This window comes from Trichosurus vulpecula, chromosome 5 (assembly GCF_011100635.1).
Source record: "Trichosurus vulpecula isolate mTriVul1 chromosome 5, mTriVul1.pri, whole genome shotgun sequence".
Lineage (NCBI taxonomy): Eukaryota > Metazoa > Chordata > Mammalia > Diprotodontia > Phalangeridae > Trichosurus > Trichosurus vulpecula.
Window position 1 is genome coordinate 290,082,893 of NC_050577.1, and position 15,896 is coordinate 290,098,788.

The 15,896-nt window shown below is 44.1% G+C and overlaps 1 protein-coding gene across 2 annotated transcripts in view; it reads left to right on the forward strand.

The window, feature by feature from the left end:
- The window catches only part of POLR3B (RNA polymerase III subunit B), a 138,752-nt gene that overhangs the window by 7,250 nt on the left and 115,606 nt on the right, over positions 1-15,896 (forward strand). For both annotated transcript variants that reach the window (XM_036760385.1, XM_036760386.1), the window contains 4 exons: positions 4,977-5,077; positions 6,922-7,013; positions 8,889-9,006; positions 10,349-10,457. In XM_036760385.1, the coding sequence (XP_036616280.1) occupies positions 4,977-5,077; positions 6,922-7,013; positions 8,889-9,006; positions 10,349-10,457 (420 nt within the window). The remainder of the gene's footprint in view (positions 1-4,976; positions 5,078-6,921; positions 7,014-8,888; positions 9,007-10,348; positions 10,458-15,896) is intronic.

Sequence of the window (15,896 nt, forward strand, 5' to 3'; positions counted from 1 at the left end):
CCCCGCCCATTTGTCTCCCTTTGACACACTTAGACCCCATCCCTGGCTCCTGGCTCCTTCATTGCTCCCCTCACTTTCCTTGGCCTCCTCTCCTTTTTTCTTTTTTTAATTTTAAAAATTTATTTATTTATTTTTAGTTTGAACCATTCACTTCCATAAAGTTTTGAGATCCAAATTTCTCCCCATCCCTCCCCTCCTGCACCCCAAGACCCTCTGATACAGGTTCTCTGTATACATTCATATTAAACATATTTTTACATTAGTCACGTTGTAAAGAAGAATTAGAACCAATGAGAGAAACCACGAGAAAGAAGAAACAAAAAGAGAGCCCATGGCATGCTTCGATCTGCATTCAGACTCCACAGTTCTTTTTCTGGATGTGGTCAGCATTTTCTATTATGAATCCTTGGGAGTTGTCCTAGATCTTTGCATTGCTGAGAAGAGCTAAGTTTATCAAAGTCAGTCATTGCATAACGTGGCTGTTACTGTGTGCAATGTTCTCCTGGTTCTGCTCGCTTCACTCAGCATCAGTTCATATAGGTCTTTCGAGGTTTTCCCAAAGTCCACCTGCTCCTCATTTCTTATAGCACAATAGTATTCCATTACATTCATATTCCACAATTTGTTCAGCCATTCCCCAACTGATGGCCATCCCCTCAATTTTCAATTCTTGGCTATCACAAAAAGAGCTGCTCTAAATACTTTCGTACACGTGAGCTCTTTTCGTGTTTTTATGATCTCTTTGGGATATAGACCTAGAAGTGGTATTCCTGGGTCAAAGGGTAATTGGCCTCCTCTCCTTGACCTCCTGCCTATCACTTCTTAACCTTGCTTATCCCTGGGGTTGGTTCTTGCTCTTTTACGTCAAAGCCAGTGTCTGGATGACTTGCCCGGGCTCTGGGGTTAGGTTTGAGGGGAGCATTGGTCCCAGGTCTTTTTCTTCCACCTTCTCTGCTGTCCTTGCTTCATGTTGCCATCTCAGGGAAGTGGCAGTGGGGGAGGTGCCAGATGGCAGAGGTTGGGGAAATAGCTAGAGTCCTCCACTTTGGGCATCTCAGCAAGGAAAGGAAGGAGGAAGAAGAGGATGATGACTGGAGTGGGCATTAAGGCCCAAATTGCTCTCTGTGCTTGATTGGGGCAGATGGGAATAGCCTGGGAGTGCAGGGCCCAGGTCAGTGCTGGTGAAAGGACCTCAAGATGAGCTCAGCTAAGATATGTTGAGTTCTGAGGAAGCCAAGGGAGCTCCCATGGAGGGGTTAGTACTTGTCAAAAATGGAGGAAGGCAAAGGGGCAGGAACTTACAGAAGGTGAAAAAGGTACCGATTAGTCATTTGTAGGGATGCCCTGGGATGGTGAGAGAGAGTAGTGAGAGGGGTCAGCAGTGGCAAAGGGCAGGGCAGATCTGGGCTAAGATGGGCCTGTTTTAGGGGGATAGTGATATCAGTGCTATCTAATTCCCTGGGGGATAGAGGTGTGTGTGTGTGGGGGGGGGTGCGGTGTGGACTGTGAGGAAATTCTGTATAAGCCATAAAGCACATAAATGTGATTTATTCCTGAAAGCTATTCCCTCATCACCAGTGACCTCATTTCCACATCAGTTGTCTCTTTGCTTGTCTTCATTCCATTCTGTGGTTCTCTGGCATTTGACACTGACTGGTACATTCCTCTTCTTCCTCTCAGATGGCTTTGTTTTGTTCTCCTTTCTTTCTAATCCCATTTGCTAACTATGGAGCAACCATCCTTCTTCAAGGTTCTGTCTTTGGCTTTTTCTTTGCTCTCTACCCTGTCCCATGATGAAGCCATCTTGCTTCCTCATTTTAGACCCCTCTATGGCCCTGGTCTTTCATCAAGCTTTGGTCTCATATCTTGCTACCTCTGGGACATCCCTTAATGGGCCACTGTCACCTTAGACTCAGAGGATTCCCAATCGTCCCTTATCTCCCTTCCATGATCACCAGTGCTCCTTCCCCAGCTTTCTTCTGTCTGCCCTCGTCATTACCTTCCTCTCCATAGCCCATGTCTGTCTTTGACTCTTCCTTTTCCTTGCTCTGTTTCCAGCGAGTTACCCAGTCAGTCCAACAAATTCAGTAATTAAGCCTGGGCTACGTGCAGAGCCCTGGGTTAGGGCCAGAAGGTAGAGAGAAAGTGCAGCTGGTCCTGCCTTCCAGGAGGTCATGTTTTACAAAATCTCTCCATCTTATCTCTTGTCCATTTCTGCTTCTGAAATCCTTCTTTCACACCTGGATTATTCTGTGAGCTTCTTCCTCAGAGATCTCCCTGCCTTTGGTCTCTCCCTCCCTAGTCCATCTTGTATATCACCATATGACTAATATTCTAAAACATTAGTTATTTTGGATGTGGAGTCAGAGGCCCTACGTTCAACTTCTCCCTTGCCCATTTGCCATATACATGGCTTTTGGCAGATCACCTAGTTGTCGGGGCTAAGACCCTCCCAGTAAGAGATCTGTGATCCCATGACTCCTTTCTCATAAGGAATCGAATCTGGGGCAGTGAGATATAGCATCGGTCCTGCACCCAGGGGTGCCAGAGCCAGCAGGAAGCAGGCCGAGTGAATTTTGCTGGGTACCTTGAGACAAAGCTGGCTGTCATCACTCTGTGCATTTGTGTATATGGATAAAGGAATGGGAGAGCCACGCAAAGCTATCGTCTGCTTCATCTGTGTTATGTCTTCATTCCCAGCAGAATTTAAGCTTCTTGAGGGCAGAGGCTCATTTTTCTCTTTGGATAAGCACGGGCCTCACACTGAATGTTTGTGGAACGGAATTGAGTATCACCTCCCTCGTGGGAAACCTCTGGGGTCCCTGGGTGGTCTCCAGGGTAAGGCCTCTCACTGCCGACCCTCTGTGATCTGGTCTAGGCCTGTCTCCTGTTATTCTTTACTGTGACTCCCACTCCAGCCAAACTGTCCTTTTCCCTTCTCTTTGAACACATGCCGTTTGAATTCTTAGTTCCAAGCTTTGGCTTCATGGGCCTATAGTTATAGCTTGCGTTTGTGTAGAATTACAGGTAACATAATACTTTCCTCATAAACCCGTAAAGTGCAGAGAGAGTATTTCTGTCTTATTTGATAGGCCAAAGTCACATGACTAGGAAGTATTTGTTCCAGGGCTTGAGGCCAGACCTTCTGCTAAGGACTGCTAAGTCCCATGGTTTGTCTGATCTTTCTTTTTTAAAGATTGGATCTCCCCATCTTGCCCAGCCTAGGAATTCAGGGACTACTCAGGGGGCAGAAGCCTTGCCTTGCTTCCCAGCCTGGATGACCTGGTGCCCTTTCTGGGTGCTTACCATGTTGATGCAGCCCCCTGATTTAGCCTAGGCTGCTGCAGCTCCGAGCTCCAGAGCCTCCCTGGTACCAAGGCATCCAGCAGCCACAACCCCGGGTTGTCTCCATCATGCTGCCCCTCCCATTGCAGAGGGCCCAGCACATAGCCATCTCTTCACACCCTTTTTGTATCAGCTTGGCTCATGGTGATGTGACCATTCCATGCATTTCTCTGCTGTTCTCTGCCTCCCATTCTGGCTCTTAAGGGCAGACTGTCTTACATTGGAACCAAACTTTTCCTGTGGAAAGGCTTCAAGGAATTAACATTGTACAGGATCTCCTGCTGAATTTTTCCTGGTAGTTTTTTCCGATTCTCATGTACATGTCTCATTATTAGAGCTAAAAGGGACACTTGAGAAGTCATGGAGTCCTGCGACCTACTTTGACTCTCTTCAGTTTCCTGTGGTCAGCGATGATGTGTTAAACTGATTTTGTGTACCCATTAATGCCTGGGTGCAAGCTAAGTAAGTCACGAGTTTGAAAATGGTTGTTGGCTGGGGACAGCTCCTGTTCTTCCCCTAAAAGTTCTCCACCTAGTGGTTCTGTCTGTGAGGTGCCTCAGACTGAAAATGATTTACTGCCCTTATTTCTGGTTTGCAGCAAAAAAAGTTAAACTATCCAGCAGGGGAAGGAGATCCTGAAAATGCTATTAAATAGCCAAAGGGCATTAGATCATGACATTTATTGAACCCAGCAGCATAAGCAGCTAACTAGGACCACATTTAAGATAAAGAGTTTAGATTTAAAAATGACATTATTTAAAAACCTGTTCTTGGAGCTGTTACCAACTGTTTATCAGCTCTCTGCTGTGTCTTGGTACTTTGCTGGGGTGTTTTAATGCAGCCAGAGACACATAGAACGCGATCCTTGTTCCCTCTCTAATAATCTGGTTATGGAAACAGTGAAAACACGTGAAGCAGAGTGCTTTATGGCCCACTTCTTTGGCATGGACTGTAATTTCACTTGGTTCAAAGACAGAACCCTGTGGGTTGGAGTGTTTGGAGAAAGCTGAGTCTGCATCTGTTACGAGGATGTGGGATTCTCAGCTTCATGAGATGGACAGGCTTGTTTCTTGGTTGTCTTATCTGGAACTTCTGCCAGGCTATGTGATGTTATTGTAGACTCCTAGCATGGTGTATTCAATAGGACGACTGCTTTCTCTCTTCTTTATCCCACAATTCAGTTCTTGATTATTTGGCCTCTCGTGAGTCCCCGTATTTCCCAGCATTGCTAAATGAATCATATTCTATGACTTCAATTTGCAAACAACATGTTAGAGTAGGAAGACCTATAGGGTAATGGGTGGGAAAGCCATCTTCGATGGGTTTAGTGGTGCCCACCATCACTACAGAGGGTTGCAAAGAAAAACCAGCAGGCTTCTGGTTTTCTGCTCCATTGTTGGGCTGCCAGGGCCCAGCTGTGCTGTGGGGATGGTGTTCACTGGACTTGTTCTAACTTCAGGGTCAGGGTAAGAGCAAGGCAGCAGGTCAGCGGGTTAGCATGGGATTGATGCAAATAAATGAAATGCGAGTTCCCTTCTTGTAGTAGAGAGGCTCTGGACACAAGGTGCCACAATCGGGCCTTCCCTTCACTGAGAGAGTCTGTGATGCAGGTCTCTGCCTTTCTGTTGCAGTGCCGTTTGCGAGACATGACATACTCAGCTCCCATTACGGTGGATATCGAGTATACCCGGGGCAGCCAGAGGATTATTCGGAATGCTTTACCCATTGGCAGGTGAGAAAAGTGAAAGAGAGAGAGAGAGAGAGAGAGGGAGAGTGTGTGTGTGTGTGTGTGTGTGTGCGCGCGCACACACACATTTCCTGTGGTTCTAAATTTGAAATGACAGGTGGAAAGTTAACAAAGATTCTTTCTTCTAACCTGTTCTTGGCATTAACGAGGTAACACAAGCCTTTTGAGAACATTTCCTGAGGCTAGCCTTCTTGCCAGAAGACTGCTTTATGTTGTTTTTTTTTTGCTATGAGCTTTTCCTTACTCTCCTAATGTAGTTCTTAGCTGTCAGGTAGCCTGGTGCCTCAAGCTAGGTTATTTAGAAGCCAGGGTAGGGAAGCTCCTGTTACCACCATCATCATCGTTCTCTTTATAGGCTTTCTTCCTCAAGCTAGGAACGTCCAGGAGCTCTTCTGCAGGATGTCAGTGGAAATAGGGAAGAGTCAGCTTTGGTCATGGCGCTGGGTTCTTAGGTTGGCCCTCCTGTTTCCCATTCCAGTGCTTTGGGTGGTATTTGGAGAGATGTGCATATAATTACCCTGAGAGAGAAGGGTTGGATTTTCCTTGTTCTCCACCCCATTTTATGACAAATTTTACAATAAAAAGAACAGACTTAGTCGGAAGTGCTTTTTGGAACTGAAGTGAGAGCTTGGCTGCGTCTGGTACATGCCAAGGACATCTCTGTCTTTCTGGGTGACTTTGCCCCTCGCCAATGGTGATCCAGGCAGAACGCTTCTGAAAACAGGGAGGAGACAGCGGAGTTGGCGACTGAAAGCCAGGAAAGCCCATTGGGAAGGGGAGGGTAGGTGCCAGTATGGTGAGGAGAGCTGCTGCTCTGCCATTTGGTCTGTGCACCTGACTTACTCTCCTCAGGACTTTACCTCTTCGATACTATACCCAGGTGGCACTTAATAAATGCTTGTCAAATGGCTGACATAGGCCGAACTGTTCTTTAGGCACATGAGAGTCTCTTGATGGCGCCCCTAGACAAACAGCATTTCCTTGCAACGTTTGATGTCCCTTGGATTAAAATGATCATGTATGTGGGAGGTGGTCAGTTTGACCCAGGCAATTTATGGGACTGTTCTTTGATATAAGATACAAGGACAAGAAAATGTTTCCAGCAGTCCTGGCTTGTTGGCTGTGGTGTCAGCAAGTAAGAGTAGCTGTGCCCCAAATTGGGCCTATCCATGTGCTGTGAGAAGCATCCTAAGGGGGAGTGAGCTCAGGACTGGCTTCCCCAAAGGCCAGAACCACAGCTAAGATGATTGTTATATGTATTTCCGTGTTAATCAGGGAATGGGTAACGATAGAGAACTTTGGGTTGTATTTTTGTGTGTGTGTGTTTTTTTTTTTTATATCTGGTCTGCCTTTCTTTGTGCAAAGAATCCTATTTTTTGGGGTGGAGTTGGAATCTCTTTGTGGGATAATACTCCTTGCTTATGTAGATATTACTTTCCCCTTCTCCCCCCAGCAATCCAGGAAAATGAGAAAACAGAATTAAGGCAGAAGCTGTATTCACTTTAGCTGAAGACTTTTGCAAATATTCTGGGCCTATTTCAGGATATTTCAATAAATACTTAATTGCACTATTTCAGAAAACATTGAATATTTGACACACTCTTCTGAAGAGAGTAAAGCCTGTATTATGGATTAGAACAAAGAGAGAAAGGATTTTCATTTCTGTTTTGATGAAGGGCATCTTGGAATTTTTAAATAGTGATTTTGAAGTTGTTTAAGAAGTTGATTTTTTATTTGGTCTCAATCTCATGGTCATTTGTCTTTGAGAATTATTGTATTTTGCAAATAATCCATATGTGGTGTGATAGTCTTTTCTTTTCTGAAAATAGAATGCCCATTATGCTTCGGAGCTCGAACTGTGTCCTCACGGGGAAAACTCCGGCCGAGTTTGCCAAACTCAACGAATGCCCCTTAGATCCAGGTATGGTGTCATTCCCTGCTTTGCCTCCCACCCCCCCCATTGCTATTCCAATTTTTTCTTTTCTTTTAAAATAATTTTTATTGATATCTCTTGTTATATTACATCACCACTCCACATAACAAATACTGTTTTTTAATGACAGAAAAGATAAGAAAAGGAAGAGGAAACAATTAATAAAACTAATTAATACATCAGAGAAGTCTGAAAATATGTACAGCAATAGTTGAATCCTGCCTCTGCAAAGGGGTGGGATAGGAATGAGAGAGAGAGAGAGAGAGTGTGTGTGTGTGTGTGTGTGTGTGTGTGTGTGTGTGAGAGAGAGAGTGTGTGAGTGTGTATGTTTGTGTTTGTGGGGGGGCGGCAAGAAGGGTTGTTCTTTCCATCTGCGTTGTTGTCGCCATTGTGTTTGCTGTTTTCTTGGCTCTGCTTACTTCATCCTGCATTGATTCAGGGAGATCTTTCTACATTCCGAGCACTCATCATTTCTTATTGCCAATAAGATTACAAGACATTCTTATAGCTCAGTTTTGTTCAGCCATTCCCCAATTGAAGGGCATTCCAGTTTCTGTTTCCTGTTTCCAGTTCTTTGCAAGTGCTGTTATAAATAGTTTGGTATCCAGGACCTCCTTGGTGTATGTGCCCAGTGGAGTCTGTGGGTCCCAGGGCGTGGATATTTCAGTCACTTTATTTGCATAATTCCAAATTCCTTTCCAAAACGGTTGTACTGGTCCTTAGCTCCACCAGCAGTGCATTAGTGTGCCTGTCTTCTCACACACCTTCCAGCGTTGCCCATTCCCCCCTTTTGTCGTCTTTGCCAATTTGCAGGAGTGTGAGATGTTGTCCAGCTTTCAAAAAAGTGTAATGTATTTTCTGCAAGAACCTCAAACCTGAAGCTTTCCAGTTTACCGTACACTATTAATCTCCATATGTCACTTATTGAGTGATATTATATACATCCACCATATTTTGAAGATTGGCCCAGTATGTATTTACTCTTTTAGCACAAAAATCTTAACGGCTTGATCTGCAGTTTTTTTTCCTTTGTGAGTACAATTTTAGTGACCCAGATGTTTATTCTCAGTCCCTTTTCTTTATCTTTTGGTGTGCTTAGACAAAACAAAAAGCAATCCCACAAAAAGCATTTTTTTCTTAGCGTAGATTGAAAAAATGTTAAATAGATGGACTAGAAACCATTTCAAAATACAGCTGAGATGAAGAAAGGTGTTGACATTCTCTAAAGGGACATGGTGTTAAGATTCTATGTCCTTTTCAGGGGAGGTGGTGGTGTTTGGTTTTTTAATGTCTCAGACTCAACATTTTTAGACTTTCTCTTAATTCATTTAGCCCTTTTTAATTGATTAATCTTCTTTCTATGATTGCCTTCATCTTGTTCCTATTTGGATGCATTGATGCAGAATCCCCAAAGATGTTGGCAGGAAATGCTGTTGAGTAGGTGTCATTAGGTCAGAACTCTAGTGACATCATGATGTCGAAGGTGAATATGGCATTAAATCCCATCAGGGAGCACCGTCTTGTTCTGCTCTGAAAAGTGCTGGACGATTGAGTGGGGAGCTGGTTGTCTTTGCTGTTACTCTTCCTAGAGCTGCTGCTCAGAAAGCCGGCTCCAGTGCATCTGGGCCCTGATGTGTGTGTGACCCTGAGGGGGTGTCTGAGCAAGCTCAGTCCTCAGTCATGGTGGCATATCCGCCAGGTCTCTGCTGTGTACCATGCTGACACGTTGACCATCGTTGATGAGGTGACTTGGACACACAGTGTAGCCAACAGATGGACCTCGGAGCGCTCGGCCTCTCCTGTCTAGACAGCGCCTTTGTGAGGGGGACGAACAGAGGGGTTAACCTTGTCTTTTTGGAGCAGGTGGATACTTCATCGTCAAAGGAGTGGAGAAGGTCATTTTAATTCAAGAGCAGTTATCAAAAAACAGAATCATTGTGGAAGCTGACAGAAAAGGCACTGTTGGGGCCTCCGTCACGAGGTAAGGAAAGTCTTCAGAGTCTTCCCACTTTCTAGGAAACATTGGTGATCCTTCCTTATAGATTGTGTTCATTAGAATATCCATGTTTGGTTTAGATGTAGCCCATACTTCCTGGATGTTATGCAGTGAAAAGAGTGGCATCTAGTTGGCTCAGTGGATGGAATGCAGGCCTCGAGTCAGGAAGACTCATCCTCGTGAGTTCAAATCTGACTTCAGACACTTTCTAGCTGTGTGACCTTGAGCAAGTCACCTCACTCTGCTTTCCTCAGTTTTCTCTGATGTAAAATGAGCTGGAGAAGGAAATGGCAAACTGCTCTAGTATCTCTGCCAAGAAAACCTCAGATGGGGTCGTGGAGAATTGGACCCAATTGAAAAACTACCGAACAACAACAGAAATACCATACAAAGAATACAGATGTTTGTCTCTATTTGCTCTGCATCAGAATTTATCATCAGGGATCACAGTATAAAATTGAATTCATTTAAAGGTATATGAGATGTGGTGTGAAAGGCCATAGAGCTTTGATGGTTTAGGGCATGCACACTTAGGGACCAGCTCATGTTGGAGGGACCTAGAAGATTTTAGAAAACATAAATATTGATTAGAGGAGGGACTTTCTGACTGACGGGCTCAGGACTTGAATCTCTGTGCCTCCTGCTGGCTCCTGTGCCCTTTGGCCTTTCCTTGACTAAAGACTGGAGGTGTTTGCTTTGCCAGCGTTTTAAACATGCAGATTTAGAACCTGGTGTGTTGTTAGTCATTTGCGATTCAGCAGAGTGTTTTCAAAAGAGCGCTGTTGGATTTGGGTTCAGAAGATGAGTTCTCATCTTGCCTTTGCCATTCTGCTTAGTCAGGGCAAGTAATTTTCTCTGTTTGGGCCTTGGCCTCCCTGTTTGTAAAATAAAGGGATTGAGCTGGAGAATCACCCAGATCTTTGTAGCCCTAAATCTGGGAGTCCTAGCTTTAGTCAGCACCCATTTGTGAAGATTTTGGGGGGCTCTCACCACAGGTCTTTCATTTCTGGGCAGGTCAGGCCTAAATCGTGGTGCTTAAGTGGTGTGAGTAGAAGAGAAGTTAGGCAGAAGATGCCCCAGAACTGCTCCAGCCAAAGTAAAGAGCAGTGGGTAAATGTAGGAAGTACTTGGAGAATGTCTGGGAGTGTGGGGATCAGGGGAAGAAGCTAAGATTTACTAGATGGAGGAGGTGACACCTGGAAGTTACCCCACGCTCTCTTGTTCTCTACCGTTACGTCTAGCTACTAACATGAACGTTTTCCAAGATACACAAATGGAGTGATTTCTCCTAGGCATGAGTGCATTTTAATACCTTGTTTCCTTGCAGTTCAACCCATGAGAAGAAAAGCAGGACCAACATTGCTGTGAAGCAGGGCCGGTTTTACCTACGACACAACACCTTGTCTGAAGACATTCCCATCGTGATCATCTTTAAGGTAGAATAGAGATTGTCTCATTGAAAGCCTCCCCTGTGGTTCTCCCTCCCCACAGGCTGTGCCTGCTGCATGAAGCTTCCTCCTTGGTGTGGTTAGCAGTTCTCATGGCCTCCCTTTCTGTCCACCCAAGGCAAACAGCACCCTCGGAGTTGGAGCTGAGGAGAGCCAGGCTCTCTCCTGGTGTGGTGATGGGGAAAGTCACACTCGGCATCAACAATGAGGCATGTTAGCCCTGGTGTGAAGGGTGGCCTGTTGAGCTGAGTCTGAAAGAGCAGATTATTCTCTGGTGGGCCAGGGCCCTGTGTCCCAGGGCATGGGTTTAGTGGGATTCAGGCTTCAGGGAGGTATGGGGCAGGGGCAGTGCCCAGTGAAAAAATAGTTTTTCTTAAAGTTTGTTTGTAAATGAGTTTTTGGAACATGGGGATATGCTTTCCCTTGGATGTGACCTGATGAGAATCTTAGTGTCTGTCCTGCTTTAGGGATAGGGATAGGAATGGGATCCATGATTTCTCAGTGTAGAGAAGTCTTGGATGAGAAAACTGTGTCTGAGATCCAGGCAGGGTGTGCAGAATGCTCTCCTTGTTGTGTCCTTGGGAGGTAGCTAAGTGTTAGTTCTGTTTGACTGAAGAGGAAGCTGAGGCCTGATGAGGGGCCTACCAGGGTCGGTAAGTGTCAGAGCTGGGCTGCAAGGCCAGGGCCCTTTCCTGCCAGCATCTCCTCCCTACTGTTGTCTCTGCCTTATCAACAAAGGGTGGCAACTTCCTAGTAGCCCCCAAATCCTTTAGCTTCATAGGTACTGGAGTCCATGAACTTGTATCGTGGCCAAAAAAAGAGCACCACACATTTCTAATTTAAAATGCAAAAGAGAAAACGAAGCTGTTTAGAAGATGTGGGGTTTGACCTGTGTGGCCAGTGTGTTACAGAACCCAAGCCCTCCATCCTTGTATATGTTGTTTCCCAAGGCGCTTTGACAAAGGCTTTATCCCCTGGTACTGAGTGTCACCCTCCTTGGACCTCTGACTGGCCTCCTTGGAAGCACCTGCCCGAGTTCAGGCTTTGTGGCCTTGCCTCTGAAACTCTGTACCAGGACAGCAGCAGGGGAGGACTGTAGCATGTGAGCAACTAAATAAGGAGGGGAAAAGGAGAAAAGAAATGGAGATGGGCTCCTTGAGCGCTGGTGCTTGAGGGAGAACAGCTGAAGGAAGCTGAGGAGGGAGGTGGGTTTCTTAATTGAAATCCTGGGTCACGGGCTCTCAAGGTTGATTGCACTGGTTCCTATCTCTGATTTCGTTTTGAAATTTGTGGCTTGCCTTTCCCTTGCTACCAGTGTATCACTAACACTACTCTCGCTTTTATCAGCCACAATTAAGGTTATTTTTTGGCCCACAAATGGAACAAAGAAAGGAAGACAGAGGGAAGAAAGGGAGAGGATTAACAGGGATTTGCCTATATGAGAAAAAGAGAATGCCTGAGGTGGAAGTAACTGAACTGTGAATGGTGAGAGAAGGGGGGGTGGGGGATAGCATGGGCTGTGTGTAACTGATCCTCTGGAGAAGGAAGAAAGGAGGTCAAAGAAAGGAGATTGGGCTCTGAGCTGGCCATCGGGGAGAGTTGGCTTGGGAGAGGGGCTGCACCTTGGGGTGGAGAAGCAGCATCTACTCTTCCCATGACTCCATTCTTCATCCAAAGTGCTGTCTGTATGATGAAAGTTAGCGAATGGAAATTTCTTGTCTCCTTGGTTCTGACTTACTGTTCTTGCCTCTAAGTCAGGGTTTGTTAACCTCGGGTCTGTGGATTTGGGATTTTTTTTTTTACATTTTGGTAACTGTATTTCAATATAATTGGCTTTCTTTGTTAATCGTATGTATTTTATTTTATGCATTTAAAAACATTTTGAGAAGTCCATAGACTCTACCAGACTTCCAAAAGCATCCATGACACAGAGATTAATAATCCTTGCTTTGCTGCTACCTTGGAAAAGCACTTCAAGGCATTTTGGTTGGTCAAAACAAAATTGGAACTAAAAATTTTTTCCTCCGTTAAAAATTCAGTGCTCAGAGGCTATGGGGTGTCGTTATTTAGGACAGAATATTGTGATTGTCTTTTTCATGTGTCCACTGTGGGGAGAACAAGGAAATGTACTCAGGATGTATCATGAGGGCATTATGTTACAAAGAATTTCCTGGGAGGACAAATTGGGAAAATGGGTCAGTGAACTCAGATGACCGTGAATAGTTCTCCCTTGGAAGAAAATCTGTCCTGCTTCTATGAGCTTGTTTTAGAAAGCTGTAAGCAGGCCCTAGAGTTAGGCTCCGGTCTTGGCTCTCTGACTAGTAATCCTAACCCTCTAGGTAGTAATACCTCTGTAGACCTTGGGGAGTGTCCTTGTGATGAGGAGCAAGTAAAGGAGTATGTGCAGAAGTCCTTTGTAAACTGTAGGACCCGATCACAGACCTTGGAAATGTCCATGTTTGACTACTTAATAGAAATTTAAGAAACTTCATTTCCGCAAAGCTTCCCCCATTTCAGCAAGACTAACCACAATTTTATGTCTCCCTTCTCAGTGTATGTTTCTCAAAGCCAGCATAGCCTGACTTTTCCTTAAAACTCAGTGAAATTCTGTAACTAATCTGGTGCAGTTTGATGTCCAGGAGAGGGCACCACATGCTCACACATCAGACCCATTCCATTGATGGGTGTAGACAGAAAGAAATTAAAGTGAGCGTGTGTATGTGTACATACATTCTTATTTTTAAAATAAGTTTTTATTGATAACTTTTGTTTTTACATTGCTTGCATTTCCCCCTTGTATCCCCGCATCTGGTATTAATGTGCGTAACTGACACCAATATCGATCAGGTACCATAGTTTTCCCCCTATAAAATGAAACATTTGTGTCACAGGTATGCACCTTTTCATGGCTGGGATTTAACATTTTAAGGATGTCATTGCACATCTATAGAGTCACACATGGGAAGAAAAAGGTCCAGGTAAAATTTGAGCTAAAGCAGCTCTATTCCTTCTGAAGAGACCCCCTGCACAAGGCAGGCTAGTGAATTACCAGGTCTTTAGGTGCATTGGTATACGATAACTTTGTTTCTCATTCCTCAAGGGGGCTAGCTTAATCTTAAATAATTATGCAGCTCTGGATCCAAAAATATTTGGAAGTGACCCGAGTTGTGGAAGCTGGTGCCTAAACTAAAAGAATCCTCCTTTTTCTCCATAGCAGACATGAGTAGAAGCTGTTCCAACTTCTTGGGGGTCCCAGAGCATTTGTTAGAGTTCAGTTAAAAAGACCTACGTGAAGTCCGCTACAGTTTACTAGGCCAAGTACCTCATCATAGGGCATTCAGGATAGAAAGGCCCTTAGAGATCACCCAGTCCCACGTCCTCATCATATAGATGTGGAAATGGAGGACTGGTTGGGCAGTGGTTGTAGGGCAAGCTCTTAGACTCTCCTTTCAATTGCTACCAGATACAGGATGGAGAAGACACCAACGAAACATAAGCTTGAAAGAGATATGAGAGATTTCTTTATGATCCTTTCCCTGTTGAGTGAGTCTGAGGTCAGCAGGTTGTTTCAACAGTTTACTGAAAGGGATAGAATGAGAGAATCCTTGGTGCTGCATGTGTATGCCTGACCAAGCTTTGAGTCCTAAATCAGCTGTGACTTGAGTCATGACTAAGTTCTCATCCAGAAATCTTTTCGATGTTCCCTTTGTGTGCTCAGCATTTGTACTGTGACGTCTCTAATCTTCAGGGTTTTTTGATGTAGTAGAATAAATTTGAAGTTTAGAGAAACCTTTCTGGTAGTAAAATTAGGGCCCATTTTTAGTTTTCAAAGGAAAACATCTTATTACAAATGATAACAGAGTACAGGTCTTGTTTTGTTTTTGCAGTGACAGATTCAGAGTAATCAATTTTAAAAGAAGACTGAGATCCCTGTTTCTAAGGAACAGGAAAATGGGGACCTTTTACCCTTCATCTATTTAATATTTGTCAAGTCACTGCTATCAATTTGCATATTATCCTTTTCTTTTTAGGGCTGCCTCCTTTGTGGCTACCATGCAGAAAGGGAGCTCCCTAGTGACCTTGTTGTAACAGTGCTAGCACTTTTTGAAATTTTCTTTCAGATCAACGAAGGTATATAAATACATAGAATTATTGCATTGGTTTTCTACTAAGGGTTTATTTAATTGCTTTATGTGCACTTGTATGTTCACCTTGGCATGGTCAAATTGAACAGTTGAGGAAATGAATTGATTTTTTTAAAGATGAATCACAAATTGTCATCCCTTATTTTTCTTACAGTAAATCCCCAGGTTGTGTGCAAGCTTTTGTTGATAATAGGGTGGTAATGCCGAGTCTTCATCTGTCTGTTATTGCATGAGTTTTTAACTCATTAGTGAGGCAAAATGATTTGAGGTATCTGGAGTACAAAGGGTCCCACATAAAACTAGTTTTTAGATGTCTAAATTATGTCTGCAAGGTAAAATAGTTGGGCATGTTCCTGAAGTTTCCATAGCAATCCTCTCCGTTTATTTGTAACTCTCACTCAATTGATAGCTAACTAGGTTGTAAAGCAGGACTTTGGCCTTTGGAGTTGGTTATCATCATTGTAGTTTGATGACCAAGTGGAGGAAGTGTTTAGTTCTTTTGGGCATTAACTCTGTTTTCTGAACATGTGGTGTCATTTATCAAACACCCTGCACATCTTGGCCTGAAATCTTACAAATGCCTGGAAGGACTGAGATGTCCTCATGAAAGAGTGGTTTGGTCCAAAACCAGGAGGAGGGGAAGAGAGGCTTATGGCCCATAAGGAAGGACTTCTTCACTAAAGTTAAACACTGGGACGTGCTGTCAACGACGCCAAAGGGATTTCTGCCTCTAGCCGTTTAAAATTTTTTTCTTTATTGATGTTTTCTGTTTCTTACATCACCATGGTATTTCATGTGTATCCTTTCTCCTCCTTTTCCTCTTCCCTCTCCATATGACAAATAGCATTTTTTTGCGGGGGGGGGGGGGAGGAGTTAGACAACTGATCAGTACATTGAGAAAGTCTGAAAGTACGTGCATACTTGTGCACCTCCTACCTCCACAAAGAAGTAGTTTGGGGGTGTCTTCTCCTGTCTCTTCATTTGACTTCCATTTGACCTTTGTAATTTTGTTACATTTGCTTTTAGTCGTTTGGTGTCTTGTTGTTCTTCCCACTTAAATTGGTGTTAGGGTGTGTATTGTGCTCTTGGCTTTGCTTACTTCAGTTTGCATCAGTTCGTAAAAGCTTTCCATGCTTCTCTGTATTCACAGCATCATTTCTTACAGCACAATATTGCCTCTAACCATTTAAAGAACAAGATCTCTTTCTTGGAAGGCTCAAGTCAAGTGCGTGTGTGTGTGTGTGTGTGTGTGTGTGTGTGTGTGTGTGTGCAAACACTAGTT